This window comes from Populus alba, chromosome 8, assembly GCF_005239225.2.
Source record: "Populus alba chromosome 8, ASM523922v2, whole genome shotgun sequence".
Classification (NCBI taxonomy): domain Eukaryota; kingdom Viridiplantae; phylum Streptophyta; class Magnoliopsida; order Malpighiales; family Salicaceae; genus Populus; species Populus alba.
Genome location: NC_133291.1, coordinates 8,180,697 through 8,197,990, shown reverse-complemented (window position 1 = coordinate 8,197,990; position 17,294 = coordinate 8,180,697). Strand labels below are relative to the sequence as shown.

The 17,294-nt window shown below is 33.2% G+C and overlaps 2 protein-coding genes across 2 annotated transcripts; one reads left to right on the top strand and one right to left on the bottom strand.

Annotated features, from left to right (window-relative positions):
- Window positions 1–2,707: 2,707 nt before the first annotated feature.
- Window positions 2,708–3,595, bottom strand: LOC118039905 (uncharacterized). Its single transcript, XM_035046737.2, has one exon. The coding sequence runs from the start codon at window positions 3,443–3,445 to the stop codon at window positions 2,960–2,962; it is 486 nt and encodes a 161-aa protein (XP_034902628.1). The 5' UTR covers window positions 3,446–3,595; the 3' UTR covers window positions 2,708–2,959.
- A 7,935-nt stretch (window positions 3,596–11,530) lies between these two features.
- LOC118039906 (uncharacterized) lies at window positions 11,531–13,629 on the top strand. The gene is made up of 3 exons (XM_035046738.2): window positions 11,531–12,603; window positions 12,691–12,768; window positions 13,272–13,629. The coding sequence occupies exons 1-3, from the start codon at window positions 11,851–11,853 to the stop codon at window positions 13,275–13,277; spliced, it is 837 nt and encodes a 278-aa protein (XP_034902629.1). The 5' UTR covers window positions 11,531–11,850; the 3' UTR covers window positions 13,278–13,629.
- The last annotated feature ends 3,665 nt before the right edge of the window (window positions 13,630–17,294 follow it).

Here is a 17,294-nt window from a genome sequence, read left to right as displayed (position 1 = left end):
CGGATAATACAACCACCCTTCCAAATCCTAGCCAGTTCTCCCAATTTCAAGTCTCATCCCTTCTCAATACTCATTTCACGGATCAGATTCATCCCCTATGCATAACTACAAATCTTGGATGCATTAAGAGCTTGTCTGACATCATCAATCAGATGCTTCTTATCCACCACTTGGCCATTTAAAATATCCCCAAAACCACCTGCTTTGAAGACTTTAGCAGTATGTGATTCACCGAGACTGAGGAGAGGAAACGTCGATCTATGCCTGTGATTCATCGAGAGCTTGAGAGTGAGAGGAGTTAAAGTGTTTGCTTTACTGTTTAGGGTTAGCGCCTTAGCGAAGACTGGAGAGTAAAGTGGAGACTGAAGAGAAGAGAAAAGAGGGGCGCGGCGTGGGCAGCAACATTTGCTTTTATACTAGGGCGCAGGACCCTTTTTTTTAGCCGGTCCGGTTCGATCCGGTTCATCTGGTTTTTGCACTGCACTGCAAATCGAAAATCGAACCGAACCGGGGTTTTTCCTACATAATCTAATCGGTTTAATCGGTTTTATTTTTCGGTTTGATTTTTTTTTGATTTTTATCAGTTTATCGGTTTACTCGGTTTTTCGGTTTTTTTGCACACCCCTATCTTACATTGCTAGATGTATAGATTTGTTTTCAGCTGGGCTAAAGATTTTTTTATTCTTTGCAATTTAGAATTTCTAAAATTAGAATTCCGGATATAAAGAGAAAGAAGTGTATCTCTTCGACCGCTAAAGACTGAATGATAATTTCATTGGAATGAAATTTCTCGCTAGTTTGGCCAATGAGCTCATTCCATGTTCATATAAGTAGCTTGAAATCCAGATATTTAACCCACCTCGTGAAAAAAGCTAGCTTTTTCCTTTTCTTTTTCTTTTTCTAACAAGAAAGAGACGCGAGGCAGGATTGTTTTTGGAAGAAAAGATACAAGCTCGTCTGCAACAACAAAAGACTATTTCTCCTACTAGCTAACCTGTCTGCACAGGCACTTCCTTCTCTATATACATGACTGGTGTTGACAAACAAAGCACTCCCTTTCCATCAGACATCTGATTCTCTTGAGAATATCTGTGTGCTGTCTCTGCCACTCTCCTGATCAGATTCCGAGCTGCTTTGGACATGTCCAATCCCTCGGACCAAGCCATTTCTAGCCCAAACAAAAAGCCCATAACTCTGCACGCACCGCTCCAGTAGATTCGTTTGATACGGGTGTCGATGGCTTAAAATCTTATTTCGCCTATCTTATTACAAAACAAACGTTGCTTTTTGGCTTTTATCTGTCATTTGATTGGATAGGTTGGAAATGAGAATGCAGAAATTGAAATGGAAAAATCAAAATCATATTTTAATTGCAATGTCTTGTTTTAAATAACAACAAAAAATCAGAATAATTTTTTAAAATTTTTAATGTCTTGTTTTTTAAATAAAAATAAAAAATATTTTCTTCAATAATAGTATTAGCGGTAAAGATAATAAAAGTAATTATAATGGTAATAATGGTGAAAGAAAAAAATGATAAGAGAGTGATAATATATAGCAATACTAATAATATATTATAAATAAATTGATATCACCATCCTAGGACATGGTGCGATTATTTAAAAAAAATATATATCACTGTTACTAATATTAAGATGATAATAGTGATAAAAATTGTTAATATATGATGAATATAAATATTATAATATTTTAAAAATTATTCTCTTTTTTCTTATTTTTATCCCTACTGCTCCTGATAGTGATGAAATTATATATTCTTATTTTCATTCTCTGTACTCGTTCTTATTTCATTCATTTCGGTTAAATATTTGCAGTGAAAATAAAATTTGTATTCTCATTCCCAGATTTCATTTCTTGTAACTAAACAATACTTTATAGTATTGCAATATAATGAAGAAATCAATCATGGTACTTCTATAAATTTGTTAAGCAAAACTTTTACTTGATTTCTTCCATGTTCATGTAGTATTGGAAGATTGAAAAAATAGAAACTTGAAAAGGAAAGGAAAATAAATAAATAACGAATTAAGATGTAAATCGTGCTTTGAGTAAAATTTCCAATCCTTCTTCTGTTTTAGAGTTAGTAAGAAAATCTTAAATACAATAACCTGAAAATAACATTCAAAGGAAGAAAAGTTCATAAAAAAAAATATGATGTTACGCTCTTTCTCCTTTTTATCATTATTTTTTTGTACTAGAATTTTATGTTCTCTAAATAAGCCTCAAGCACAAAACATTTTTATAAGCCTAAGTAAAAATATCATGTTACGCGCTCTCCTTGTTATCATTATATTTTATTAGATACAATTAGGAAAAAAATAATCTTAAATTCAGATATTCTTATAATTTTTAATAAGATATAAATTTTATATTATCTTCTTTTTGTGTAGGTTTTTTTTTTAAAAGTAAATTATAAAAAATAATTAATACGAAGTACTCTTTTAAGTACCATAAAGTCTTACACTCACGAAGGCATTGTCTGGTAAACGCTCCTCACCTCGTTGGGACTTTACAAACATTGAACTGTGCACCAAATAATTTGTCATTCCGAAAACACAATTTGCAAAGTCAAGAAATATTTTCTCTTTTCCTTGAGCAAGGAAATTCCGTTATATATATATATATATATTGTAGATAATGAAATAGGAAAATTTAAGGATGGAGGTTGATGAGGTAAATAAATAAATAAAAGATGAAATGATAATATTATTTGAACCAAATTCCTTAAGAAACACTCACAGACGCAAAGATTAAAAACCTTAGCTAGACATGGTAACACTTGACAATCAAATGAGAACCCAAAAAATGCACATCTCCAGTCTCAAAAATTCACGTGGAGAACAATAACATTAAACGATACCATCAAATCAAATTAAGAGATTAAGATAAAAATCTCTACACAATTCTACTAAATTCCCAACACAAATTCATGTAATTGCTAAATTAATTCCTGCCTCTGCAATCTGATTTCTTGATAGAACCTTTCAATGAACCTCTCGGCCCTCTGATCAACCGAATCTTCCTCGTCTACCAAATACGACGGCTCCAAACATTCCCCATTAGCAACTGTAGCAGTTAGAGTATCCATCGACAATCTATACTCTAGTACTTCTCCTACTCCAGCTTTCAAGCCACCCAAACATCTACAGTGGAAGAACATGGAATATAAGTTATCCCTGTAGCTTCTAGTACTTTTGTACTGTTTCCCGCGGTAATGAATGAGAGGAGTGCTTGAAGGAGAGAACTCATATTCCTCAAGAAATCCGTAGTTGTAATGCTTGAGCGGCTTGAACCTTTTCAGCTTTCTTGATTTCTTGAGGAAAATGAGCTTTGAAATGATGGGTTTCCTCATTTTGGCAACAACAACGGAGGTTCTAAAAAGATTTGAAACCTTGTGGAAAATGGACAGTCGCTTTCTGGGCATTTTTGGGATTGAAGTAAGAGAGAAACTTCAGTCTTTTTGAGCTGCAGAAAGGGTTCTGGTAAGGGTTCAAGGTTTCGATTCATGAGCCAGGGAGGGAGCCTTTAAGGGTACCAAAAAGGTAATGAAGTGCAGAAAGATGACGTAGGTGGTGGAGAGCCAAGCTGTCTAAAGATGGCATGGTCGGTTGCATTTTGGATTTATTATCGAGGAATTAGCAAGTAGCCGTTAGACCCTCCCTCTTGGACTTATGTTTTTTAAATTTAAATTAGAGTTCAGCCCTTGACCAAATATTCAATTTCTTATGTCTGCAAACCAAACTTTCGAAGACATTAGCAAGTTTGTTTTAAACATCATGGCAATAGCAAATCATTTCTAATAGTAAATATAGAATGTTTGGTCAGTATGCTCGCAAAAGTTATAATTACCTCTTTGTTTTTAGTTTAGCTTTCACCATTGCCAAATTAAGAGCTAATATCCACAGAAATAGTCAGGGAGGGGCAAGAAAAAAAAATTAAAAGGGTAAAATTTAAAAATTTTATTTTAAAAAAATTAAAATTTCAGTTATTTTACTACTAAAATTAACCGGTTTAAAAGAAATGCCATTAATTTGTTATAGAAAAACATTCCATTGTTACTTCTTGTGCGAATGCCATCTTGATTTCACCTAATTAACTGGTAAAAGGGTCATTCTTTCCTTCCCTTTCCCACAATCTTGCAGCCCATTTCTCATGCCACTGTAATATTAGAAATTAAGGTATTTCTAACGCTGTTGTTATTATAACCTGTCTCCAGTCTAAGCACACGTTCGTGCCACCTGGATTTCGGCAGAAGGGGGACTTCTTTCTCTTTACACGTTGTCACTTTCAGTTCAGAGATATCTCAATTCTTAAGAATTAAGATGCTTTAACGGTTAGGTCAAGAAATCGCCTAATAAATCGTGTGAAAATACACTGATCCAAGTTATTCTTGAGCTCCTGCCAACCGGAATTGCATTAGCCATGTACTTCCGGTCGCTTTGTCCGCATAAGTTCGATATCCGTGCCTAACATGCGTGTCCATGAGAATCTCCCTTCATTTCACGATCAATACCGTTTCATCTTGCAAAGTTTACCTCGAGTTTGAAATCCATCTTAATCGACCCATGCCATCTTTTATCTCAAAAAAAGAAAAAAAGATATAAAAAATGCATTAATTCTGGTTTCAAATTGAGGTGAAATCTTATCAGCTTAATATTAGAAATGGAATAATTAAGCTATTTATATAATACATAATGTCAAGTAGAGTCGGTATAGGGTGATTTGGATAATGATCCAAGACTCATGTTTATCAAAGACTTTATTCACTTTAAGTCGACTATAAATATAAGTTTAGCATGTTGAAAAAACTATATAAATACATTGAGATATGTATTTATCTGTTTATAACCTAGTTAAAAATAAATTTAATTGTGATTTAGCAAAAACTAATTTCATGATATTCTTACAATTAAGGTGATACGAGAACTCGATCTCGCTTACATAATGATTGAAATTCCAAGTTATAGAATTCTAGCTAGGACCATATTTTGTTTTCCGGAGGTATTGAAATGAAATGAAAATATTTCCGAAGAGGCGACGATCAATGTACTATGGTCTGATTTGATCCGATGAGGCGATGATGACAGTACTAATTAACTTTACCTCTTCTCTGGTCATTTTGATTATTAATTCTCTCTCTTAGTGACTTTGGTGAGGGTTTACATCTCAAAACTGACAGAGAAACCCAACGTAACGCCTAATGAAAACAGGCTGAATTAGAGTAAAAAAGGATCCAATGCAAAACTGATCGAACACAATTTACATACGCTGTTGTCCCAAAACATGAGTGAGAAGCGAGGGCGAGAAATTAACACCGAGAGAATCCTTGCTGCCTGAAAACCCTAGAGTACTAAAAATGCCGAGACCACCGGATAAATCCCCAGATCATGCTCGGTTTTTTAAATGTCGTTGGGAACCTGCCGCACCAGTGGGAAAGAATGCTGTCCATGTTCCTTCACACCAATGATTGAGAAGATGAGAAATAAGCAAAAACCTGACCCAGTTGATTTATTAGCATCCAAGGTTATGCACGTCGTATCGTGACAATGATACTCCGTGTCCAGAATCTACGATAGGTCCGGGTTTGAGAGACTATCTTATGGCCCCATGGAAGAATGCTCTAATTGTGAAAGTCTTGGGAATTACGGTGGGGTACTCGAGTCCGTCAGCTATGGAAGAAGACAAAAGGAGATTTGGATGTATAATATTCTTGACTAGAGATGGATTTATACCTGATTAATTTTGATAATTATGAAGATGGTGAAACTGCTTTGAGTGGAGGCCTTTAGTTAATTCAACGGGCTTATTCAACTGCTAAAGAATGGTCCCCAGAACTTCGTCCCTCTGAAGCATCTATTGATAACTCTAGCAGTACTGGTCTGCTCTTCTGAAATATCCGTGATGCATGATGATGATGATATTCTTCGCACTTTATATAGCCTTGGGAATGGGCAAGCCTGTTAGGGTTGATCTGAATACCTCTCTAGCCACTCGTGGTCAGTTTGTTAGTGTTTGTATGGATATTGATCTTTCTAAGAAGCTTGTTGGGAGACTTTGATTTGAGGGGCGCCGCTTCAATGTATTCATGAAGTTGTTTACAATCGATTTGCAACCACTGTGGAATGTATATGGTCATAGCATGGATTATTGCCCCAAGTATACTTGTGAAAAAGCCGAAAGTTTGGATGCAGTTCCGATCCCGATTGCAAGCAATGGTACTGATGGTCCGGCAGTAAAGGCCGGTACTGGAGAAACTAGTGCCAGAGAGGAAAGATTGGTTGATAAGGAAGGCAATTTCACCATCTGGTGATACGTACTTTGATACCATCGCGCATAAATTCAAAGTAGGGAGTCCCAATATAGCATTATATGCATGCTGATGCCCTTTTTACTACTAAAAAATAAACTGTTATCGTTACTTATGTCAGAGCATCACAAACCGTTAAAAGAAGAGAAGCCATTCCTACAGCGTGCCTAGATCTCAAGCAAACCCAGGTAAAGGTACACTCACCTTCTTCACATTATTACTTTCTGCTTTCAACAAAAAAAATGACATCTTCAGGTTTTCAGTTCATTGCAAAATGTCCCAAAAAGTGTTCCAATAAGTCAGCAGAAGAGCCTGCCGGTTTAGGAGGTAAATTTGTAAACCACGTCAATGCCCATCCCCGAAGAGTAGAAGGAAAGGACTTACATAGAATTGAATTAGGCATTCATTATAAGCTCATCGCTGATCTATAGTTATTCAAGTGATATAAGAGGTCAGATAAACCATTTTTTGTCTCTAAATGAGGAAGCCTATCAGATGGAGGCTCTGCTCCAAGAACTTCATCTGAGAAAGGGGACTCGATCTTCCATATCCCACCGTTCCTCTAACATTAATTCTAGCTCGTTCATCAACCATCCGCTGTCGAGCTAACTTTGCAGCTCTCATTTCTAACTTTGCACCTCCGATCTGCGATCTCTCCTCTGCTGGCGACTGAGCAAACTTCCATTTATCCTTGATAGCTTCTGGAATAACTTACATTATGATCCTTTTTTACAAATATCTAGCATTATTCTGATCATGCACAATTCCCTGACCATTAGTTACTTGGTCAGGAACAACCTCTGGCCCATCAACTAATGGATGATCATGGACTATTGGATCACCTTGTTCCGTACCAAACTACGGTAGCATTCCTTCATCGTCATTTGCCACTAGATCCCTGTCACCTGGGACCACAATGCTAACTAATGCCACTGCTGTCGCTGCTGCTGCTTTGCTCATATTAGCAGTATGCATAACCGGCGTTTTTCTCAAAACCCACAGACGATGCCAAATATTGTGTTATTTTCTTTATTATTTTTGTCTCGTCCTTTCATTTCCATCTTTTTATTTATACTAGAAATATTCTTTGATATTTCCTTGGAGATATATATATATATATATATATATATATATAGTCACAGGTGTCCTCCATATTTTGTCCTTTTTTTTATATTTAATCATTATTTAATATTTTTTACCCTATTAATTGGATTCTCCTTCAATGAAGTTTCCGTGCACAATTAAACAAAAGGGGAATTAGGCTAAGGATGTTATATTTAAATAATTGTTTTTTAAAATTTTTTTTTTTAGAAATATATTAAAAAAATGATTTTTTAAAATTAATATATTAAAACAATTCAAAATTGTAAAAAACAATCTAAAGCAAAAAAAAAAAGCAATTAAATATAAAAACAAATACAGTATTCGGCATCAACTTTGTATTGATTAGCAACAAAAAGTAAATTGTTTTATTTCTTGACGATGTCAAAAATGTGTAGAATTTATAAAAATACATCAAGTTAACATAATGATTTTATGGTTATGTTGATCGGTGACTATTTATTATATTATTAACTTAGACAAGAAATTAATCTGAAATAGAAAATCTCTTTTTGTTGATTGACAAGTAAGTAACTTTATCTTGCCCACATTCATTACAACTTCTTCATATTTAATAACCTTTTTTTTTTCAAGTGCGTGCATGAACATGCGTGCTATATATAAATTTATCTTCGAATAAAATAAACATATTGTATAAGTTTCTTGTGGAGATAAATTGATAGTAATTAAAAACAACGCACACCCTTATTGGAAGAATAATATCGAAGCTAGTTTCGATGGAAATGGAAATTTTTATTTTTGTTGGATATTGTTTAACATTGTATGACTTGCAAAGTCAACAACATCGTAGCTTAAAATTACCCTTTAATTTACATGTTTTATTTTATCCAGGTATGAATGCACGTTGATTTAGTCATATGTCAAAGTTATATTCAGCATGTCAATAAACATGTTTAAATAAATAAAATGAAAGATGATCACGTAAATAATTACCAATGGTTAATCTTTTTTTAACCTTAAAAAAAATTATTAACTAGACTGTAGGCTAATTATTTCTGTGTTTTATTTTTATTATATTTTTATATTGTTTTAATATGTTAGTATTAAAAATATATTTTTAAATAAAAAATATTTAAAAACCAATAACGTCACAGTCACGAGCAGGCTCTTGAGATTCATTTGTTTTTTTAAAGTTTCAACCTACTTGAAAAAAGCGTAATTACTCCACTGCAACTGTATAATACGGGGCTATAATTAATCATAGGCTAGGTAGGCCTTTTGAGGATAACACGGAAATTTAACTTGAGGTCTAATCATGTTTATGATCTCATAACTCACGTCATATGGAAAAAAAAGAAAAACACGCTACGAAAACTGACACAAAACAAACCTACCTACAATTTGCACAATCCCTCTAATTTGCACAAATTACTTTAGGTATAAATTAAAAATATTTGTTATATATATATATATATATATATATATATATGTATATGAAAATTCGGGTATAGAAATCTGTCGGATTAGAGGATACCACCTGTCTCCAGGTCCATTTTTTATTCAGATAAATGGAAGTGACCAACCTCCATGGAAATGGATACAATTATCATCCAGAAAAAAGAAAAAGCAGCTGTATCCTTTTATTTTTTAACCTTTCTTATTTGGTTCTTGTATTTTTTTTTCATTCAGATATATATAAAAATATATTAATTTCTTCCTGTGTTTTTTTCTTGACAAAGGAAAAAATTGTCCTCGATGAATATTTATCGCTAATTAATCACAGCTATCGCTATTGACATAGTTGTAGAAATGGTGTAATACTGATAAAAAATAACTCAATTTTAGAAATTATATTTTCATCACAGCTGAATAATACAAAATAACACATTTTTCTTGAAAAATCTTAATATATATAATTATGTGATAAATAATATTTACAAAAACAAAACTAACTAGCATCCGAGGATAAGAGTGAAAAAAAGAAACAGCATTTGTTTAGAGAAGCATTTAATGATCCACCATGCTCATCGCTGACCAAATGGTTGCTATTTGTTTTTTTTTAAAAAAAAAACACATACTCACAGGCAGGGACGGAACTAGAAGGAGACAAGCGAGCCTGAACCTACAAAACATTTTAATTTTTTATTTTAACATTTAAATATAAAATAATTTTATTTTAAATAAATAATTTTTTTAATAATATATATTGTTATATTAATTTTAACTTTTCCTATCAAATGCTATCAGCTCGCACCTGCACCAGGTAATAACTGGTTATTAACTTGTCAAATTTTAACAAATCACACCGCAACATGTTCTCCAAAGCCTCGAACCAAGTTGTATAATTAAATGGAAAAAAACATGGAAAAAAATCAACATGAATTTCATTCATGAGATTGACAATGCTAAGACTTTACACCAGACTGTTTATGGGCGTTCTCCGTCAAATTCCATGATTTAATTTTTTATTAGTTCTTTAATCCTTGTGGTAGGCTTTATGTCTCCAAATCATAAGCAGATTCACGTTGGGTTTTGATATAGTTTATTCTTCTGCTGGTGGAAAGTATTTTATTGGAGCTTTTTTTTTTTATCAACTTCATTTCGGGTCTTTATAATATTGTTAACACAATTTTTATTTAATCACGACATTTCATCTATTTGCATTGTTAGGACCTAAAAGTTGATTAATGAAATCGCGATGCATGAAAAAAACAAATAAAAAAAGTGTTCGCTCTACGTGCCACATTTTTATTGATGAATCATGCTAATAAACAGAAAGTTTTATTAAACAAATATTTTTTTGCATGGGAACAAAACTAGATCATTTATATGCGTGGGTTTAATTAAAAAAACATCATGCTATTCCAAAAAAATATATTTAGAAATTATTAACATACATTTTTAAAAAAATAAAATATATAAGATTTGACCTGGTATAACTCGGTCTAGCTGGCTTGATAAATAAATAAAAAAAACTATATAATAGAAAAAAATGTTTGATTGGAAAAATTTCAAAACAATATATTTTTTTTAAAAAAAACTGAGACAGTGATATATTGAGTTGATTCAAGACAACCTATATTAACATGTAAAATTTATTATCTAGGCCATGAATTGCGATGACCTTGTAAAGTAAATAAAAAAAAAATTGAAACTCAATTCTCATTTTACTCAATATTAAAGAATAAATTTTTAAAAAAAATTGCTAAAAATAGACAAAAAAATATTCTTGAGTTAGCATGAGTCAACTTGTCAAATCTGAATTACATAATTAAGATAACTAAAAAATAAAAACAAATTGTAAAGTTCAATTCCTAATAAATTTAATATTGAATTAAAAAATTTTAAAATAAAACAATTAAAAAATAAGACAAAAAAAGACCCATGAGTGAACCATCAAACCTGTGACTCGGGACATAAAACTGAAATAACTGTTAATTATAGGAATTCCACTTAACAACTTAAACTTTTAGATCAAGATTATTTTTTAACATCATATTAAAGTTTTGAATAACTAGACGATTATGAGTTTGAGTCCTCGTCATCTTCATTATAATTAATAAAAAAAATATAAAATATTGTGAATTTATACTAATTTCAAGCCTACAAAACCTTTATTTTGAGTAGTGTATTAAAGAGTAATACAAAATTATTTTTTGAAATTTTACCACATAACTTAAGTCTTTTTTATTTTGGAAATGGTTATTTGATTATAATTTAATAGAAAAAAATCAAAAGAAATTATAAAATTTAATTATCAATAAATTTAGTATTGAAATTAAATTAAAATAAAAAATAAATTTAAAAATTATAAAAAAAAATATTATTCCAATTATTGTACCACCCGAGGCGAGGAAACTAGTGATTTATCTTCCTTAATTAGTTTGCAAGAATAACAATAATAATACACTATATTGAGATATATATAAAAAAAAAAAAACCAACACAACATTTTATAACGATAGAGGAATTATTAACAGTAACTAAATCCCGTTTTACATTTCCTGGCTTCAGAGGGTGGCCAAAATGAAAAATATTTCTCGATCAACGCCGTAAATAATATTCGTAATCATCCAACGGTGTTTACCCCAGCCACCAGCACTCAAAAACGACGTATTACCCGGGAAAACCCACATCGTCACCCTCTCTCACCCGTAGCGCATTTTAGCACTTACCAATACCTATTGGAAATCCCCATGGTACTTTAAAAAACCACAAAAATCCCCGCACCCCGAACGTTAAAACCGCCCTCTCCACTCTCTCTCGTCTCTAATTCTCCATACCCTCCACTTCTTATATAAACTCCCTCTTCCCGGCGATTTCCAAACTTTTGTTTTCCGAGAAAATTCAAGAATCCTATGAAGCAAACAGAAAGTCAGGAAGAGAGAGCTTGTAATCGGAGCTCGTGAGAGAGAGTTTTTTCGATCAATGGTGTATTCTGTTGAAAGAGAAGAAGTGTTATGGCAATGGGACAAGAGAGATCAAAACCGCCGCTTCATAATTTTGACCTTCCTTTCTTGAAGTGGGGGAATCAAAGACACCTCCGCTGCATGAAACTTCCCGACTCCAACACCGCCGCCGACGCCGCCGTTCGGGACAACAAGAGCGAGAGCAACGGAGGAAGAATCTCAGTTGAGCGAAACCGTAGCAGTAGCCGATCTCCACCAAGGAAATTCGGCAATTATGATATCCGGCGGTTCAAGCCGCCGAGGGAGAGATTCGGCGGAGTGGAGGAAGGGATTGATGAGGTGAGGGAGAAGATCATGCTTGATCTGAAAACGGCGGCGAATGAGATGAAAGACAAGATTTTGAGGAAAGAAGTGTCGGGTGATGATAGTGAAATCGAAGAGGAACGATATCTTCAATCTCAGTCCCAGTCTCCGCTCAGGGCTGTGGTTGCGGCGGTTGAGGAAGCACCGGCGGAGCCGGAGGTGAGGCCGTGGAATCTGAGGACGAGGAGAGCGGCAATTGGTGGAGGTGGGAATTCAGTTCTAGGGAAAGTGAGTATTGATAATTGTTCACCTTTGAGAAACGACAGTGCTAAATCGCCGAGATTAAGAGGAGATAAGAGAGATAGAAAGGAGAAGGAGAGAGCGAAGTTTTCAGTGCCGTTATCAAAGAAGGAGATTGAAGAGGATTTCATGGTGATGTTGTGCCAGAGACCTGCTCGGAGGCCCAAGAAACGGCCCAGGATTGTGCAGAAGCAGATGGATGTAAGTAAATTCAGGGATTTTACTGTGTAAAGTTTTTTATTTTTGTTTAGGGGATTAAAAATTAGGTGTTTTTTTTTTGGCTTGCAGGCTTTGTTTCCTGGTTTGTGGCTAGCGGAGGTTACCGTTGATACTTATAAGGTGCCGGAGTTGCCGGAAAGCGGAAAGGTATAGTTGTCGTGTTTAATTAGCAGTTCTAGCGGTCGATTGGTTGATGAGACAATGTAGGATGATGAAGAAAGACAATTAAGATTTTGAATTTTGCGTAATTTTTGTGTTAATTTGATTGTTGAAGACGAGGTTGCCGTTAAATCAGTCATTTTGTTGTAGAAGTCTATTGAAATTCACAAGTTTTGTTCTCGTCTTCCCTTTCCTGCTCTTTCTTGAATACCAAATAGGGCATTTTGAAACTTTTAAATTTATTTAGTTCTTGTGTTAATTAGTTGTTTAAAGCTCAGTTGGGTGGTGGGATTAGTTTTGTCTTCATTTTTATAGGTGAAGTTCCAGAGCTTTTATTCCTTTTCTCTTCCTTTCCCCATTCTTTCTCAATTACCAAACACGGAAATTAGGTTTTGCTACATTTAATGTGTGATTGTTTGATCTTTGCTTCCGTGATTTCATTGTTTCTTGAAGTTCCTGAGCTTAAGTATCCTGGGCCTTTTGTATTGCAGAGGTAGCAATGCTGGTGGTGGTCTTGGTGCGAGGTTCAAATCTCAAGCCTTCTCTTTGCTGACTGCTCTGGTAACTTTATGAACCTAACAAGTGGTGTACAAGAGCAGCCTTCATCCCTGTGACATTGGGGATTTCGTAGAAGAGTTTATATTCCTGGTGACTCATTGAAATGTTAGTTCAGTTGTTTTGAAATGCTAATTTTGTTTTCATTAATTATAATCTTTTCTGTCAGAATAATCTCCTGTAAAGAAAGGCAATAAGATGTTCCAAAACGAAAGGAATTCCTTGTTCTGTGAGCTCCTTTTTGTTGAGTGCGCTTACAGGTTGTTGTTAATGAATGTGATTTTCAATTTTTAATATGGTGCTGCCGGTTTGTACTAAAGTTTACATTAAGCATCAATTCCTTGGACATGCTCAACTTTTCTGATATACTCCAAACGAAGTTGCCCTCGATGAAGCAAAATATGTGTGACGAATGAGGGCATTGTTGCTTGAGAAGAATGAGCTTGTTGTAGAAATGATTTTAGGGTTGGGTAAAGCTCTCCTCACATGAACTGCAAGCCTCAGCAGTTGCTAGATATGAGAAACTGTATCTTGCCTTGCAAGCATGTTCATATGCCTCGATCCTAAACTAACAGCTGCCTGTTACTTTCATCTACTAGTATGGCTGCAGCTCTCGTGTTCATTGATTATTCATGTTCGAATAAGTTTGGATTACATCTTACTAGCAGTTGTCGACCAATTCAAGGTTCGACTTGCTCTCATTAGATGCCAGTGGTTCTCCTCTCAGCCTTGGATGCTAAATTGTGGTTCGTTCTCTAATTGGAAACGAAGATTGCAGAAAATGTGATGTTGTACGATTGTATCTTAGATTATTGTTGCTTCATGTTTTCTGTTTCACAAGGCATGTGATGAAATTCATCGTTGGGTGCTGGTACTGGGACATTACCCGATTTTTCTACTCTTCCTCTCCGAGGATGGTCTGCAACTAAAGTGAAACTGTCCTCATTTCTTCGTTTTCCAGGACGTGTGATCTTGAGGGATTGGGATGATGGTGGTTTGCCCAGGTTCCTTCATCCTCCTATGGATCTAATGATTCAGAATAAGCGATTTTGGAATTTGGATCCTCTGTTTTATGGTAGGTGATGCTTCCAAGAATGTATTGTTCATGAAACAATTTTCTCTGAACGAAAAGAAATTGGGCAATGTTTGTTTGAGCGTTTGTTGTTTTTTTATTAAAAACATAATAAAATAATATATATATATTTTTACATCAATCCATCACAAATAAAAATATAAAAATTATTTTAAATAAAAAAAATTAAATTTTTAAAAAATATTCCAGGCACAATATTATCTTAATGTACTGGTCTGAAATCGGAACAAGGGAGCACGGGTTCGTGTCTTGGCTAGGGTTACTTGTGTAGCCCTTCTTGACCGTTAGAAAAACGTGTGGAAATTGGACACGTTGTCTTCTTTGTATGTTTTGCTCTCTGCTGTCAACTTTTTGCACAGGGCCTAAAAGTAATGGCATAAATGGTAAGAACGCATGGGTGACGGACCGAGTGCGAGGGCAGTTTCATTGACTCTCCAATTGACCATGAACACGCGTCTGTTTTATACGGGCATGCTTTTCTTCGATTCAGGGCCCTGGTGGTTTAACCTTTGGTCCTTCAATTTCACCTTGTATCCACGTATGGCCCACTACTCGGAGTAATTTAGAATCCAACTCGAGGCCTTGAATTCAGCCGTATCTCTGAAGGTATTTTATCCTCCTTTTGCTACATATCAATGCAGAGAGCATGCCTGTAACTTTCCTATCTACGTTCTCCTTTTAAATCCCTGTCAGTTAGGTGCCATCGATTTTGAATATTTAAATCCATTTCTATCTTTGCCTTGAATGTCGGATTCATTCAAGTGGGAGGACTTTTTGAACCAGTAGACACCCACGAAGCACCCGTCCATGCCTGTTTTTTTATTTCTCTTAAATTGACCTCTTTAAATAAAATATAAACTTGAGAAGGGAACTTTAAATTTATGGATGAGATTATAAAAATCTTTCATGAATTATAAGATGAAAATCTTTACATTATGCTGAAAAATAAATTATAACTCGACAGAATAAAAGGAAGTCACGATTTAAAAAATGCATAGGATAGGGCTGTGTGCAGTGATGCGTTGGGTGAATCTCACCTGCTCCCGCGTCTGACTCCGGTCAAACACGATCGGATTTTATCTGTTTTTAGATTAATCCCAGTTAAATAAATAAAAACTCCAATTCAGGGTTAAACCAGATAAAAATTCAATCTAGTTGGATCAGGTAGAATTGACATCCTTGCAATTAGCATTCGACTGTGCTTGGGTTTCCTGTATATTGTTCATCTTGTTCTCGTATATCGAATTATTATTAAACAAAAACTAAAGGATATGGAGGTAAAATATTGTATTTTTTTTATAAAATATTTGGGATTGCTACATTGTTTTTCTATATTTAGCTCTACAGTTAACATTAACAAATGTTGCTTGAATATGATGATTTTCTTCTTTTTTTTATATGATTTTTTAAAAATTATTTTTGTAAATTGCATTTTTTTAATATTATAATAATTAATAATTTAGCTTTGTAATTTGTTTCTTTTTATTTTATCTTTTTATAAAATTAATGTGGTCTGCGAGTTTTTTAATATAACTCAAATTATCCAGTTTACAAGTTTGATGGAGTGCTTTTTTATGTAATTAAAAAAAATAATTTTAGATAAAATAGTTTACAAGTTTGGTAGTTTTTTTTTTTTAATTGAACTTGATATATTTATAGTCTATTTTTCTCATATAATCAAAAAAAAAATTGTTTTAGAAAAAAAAATCATGTTATTGAACTTTATTAAATAACAAAAATTAAAGGGTGTGAGGGAACTATTGTTCACCCACACCTATTATACCATGGATTACAATAGTAATTCACAGTGTTTCTCTGTTTTTTTTTTTTCTAATTTTTTTAAAAAATTTTGTTTTTGTTGATTTCATTTTTTGGTATTGAGATAGTTAAGGAATTAGTTTCTTTTTATTTTGTTATTTTATAAAGTTAGGGTGGGTCACAGATTTATCATGGTAACCCAAGTTGTTATGGTTTACGAGTTTGGTGGAGTGATTTTTTTTTTTTTTAATTGAACTTGAATTTTCAAGCTTTACAAAAGTTCATGGATTTGTTCACAAATTTAGTTAGTTGGTTTTGACAAGTTTAGTTTTTTTTTTTTGTTTTTTTTTTCATCTTTAAATACTGAGTTAGATAGGAATTTAGGTTTATAATTGGTTTCGTATCATCTTTTATAAGGTTATCATGTTTAACAAATATCTCAGTATTGAGTTGGTATTTGATTTTGTAATCATTTATTTTTGCTATTATATGTTTAAATAAAAAATAGTTTTTTTTAAAAAAAAAAATTATAATCCTTTTGGAGTTCATGACTCATTTCACAAGCTTGACATGTTATCCCGGTTTCTCAATTCACGGGTTTGATAAGTTCACCTATCGACCAAAATATGTTTTTTTTTTGTCTTTTAACTATTCATTTTTAATTTTATCATTTAATATTGGATTGATTAAAAAATAAATTACATGATTGATTTTTATTTGCTTTCTATAGGGATAATTGTCTTGAATTAAGTGTCTATTTTTAGGTTGATGTTTAATTTTGTTAACTTTAATTTTACTATATAATTAAATAAAAATATTTTATAAAAATAAATTATTCAACCCAATAGAGTCCAAGAATCAGGTCACAAGAGAATTGAGGTCGATCCAATCTATCATTATCTCAATATTTTTTTAAAAATTGTCATCTTGAAGTTATTTTAAAAAATAAATAATGTTTTTAATGATCATTAATGTCGCATTAGAATCCATGAAATTGATTGATGTAAGTTGAGCTATCTCCCACGCTATTTAATTAGAAACTTGAGTTAGATAAAGAGTTAAGTTTAGATATTTTAAAATTTACCTACTTGATCAAGTTTAATAAGGT

Coding starts and splice junctions, on each gene's coding strand:
- LOC118039906 (XM_035046738.2), top strand. CDS start 11,851: ATGGCAATGGGACAAGAGAGATCAAAACCGCCGCTTCATAATTTTGAC. Junction 12,604..12,690: donor TTGTGCAGAAGCAGATGGAT/GTAAGTAAATTC, acceptor TTTGGCTTGCAG/GCTTTGTTTCCTGGTTTGTG.
- LOC118039905 (XM_035046737.2), bottom strand. CDS start 3,445: ATGCCCAGAAAGCGACTGTCCATTTTCCACAAGGTTTCAAATCTTTTT.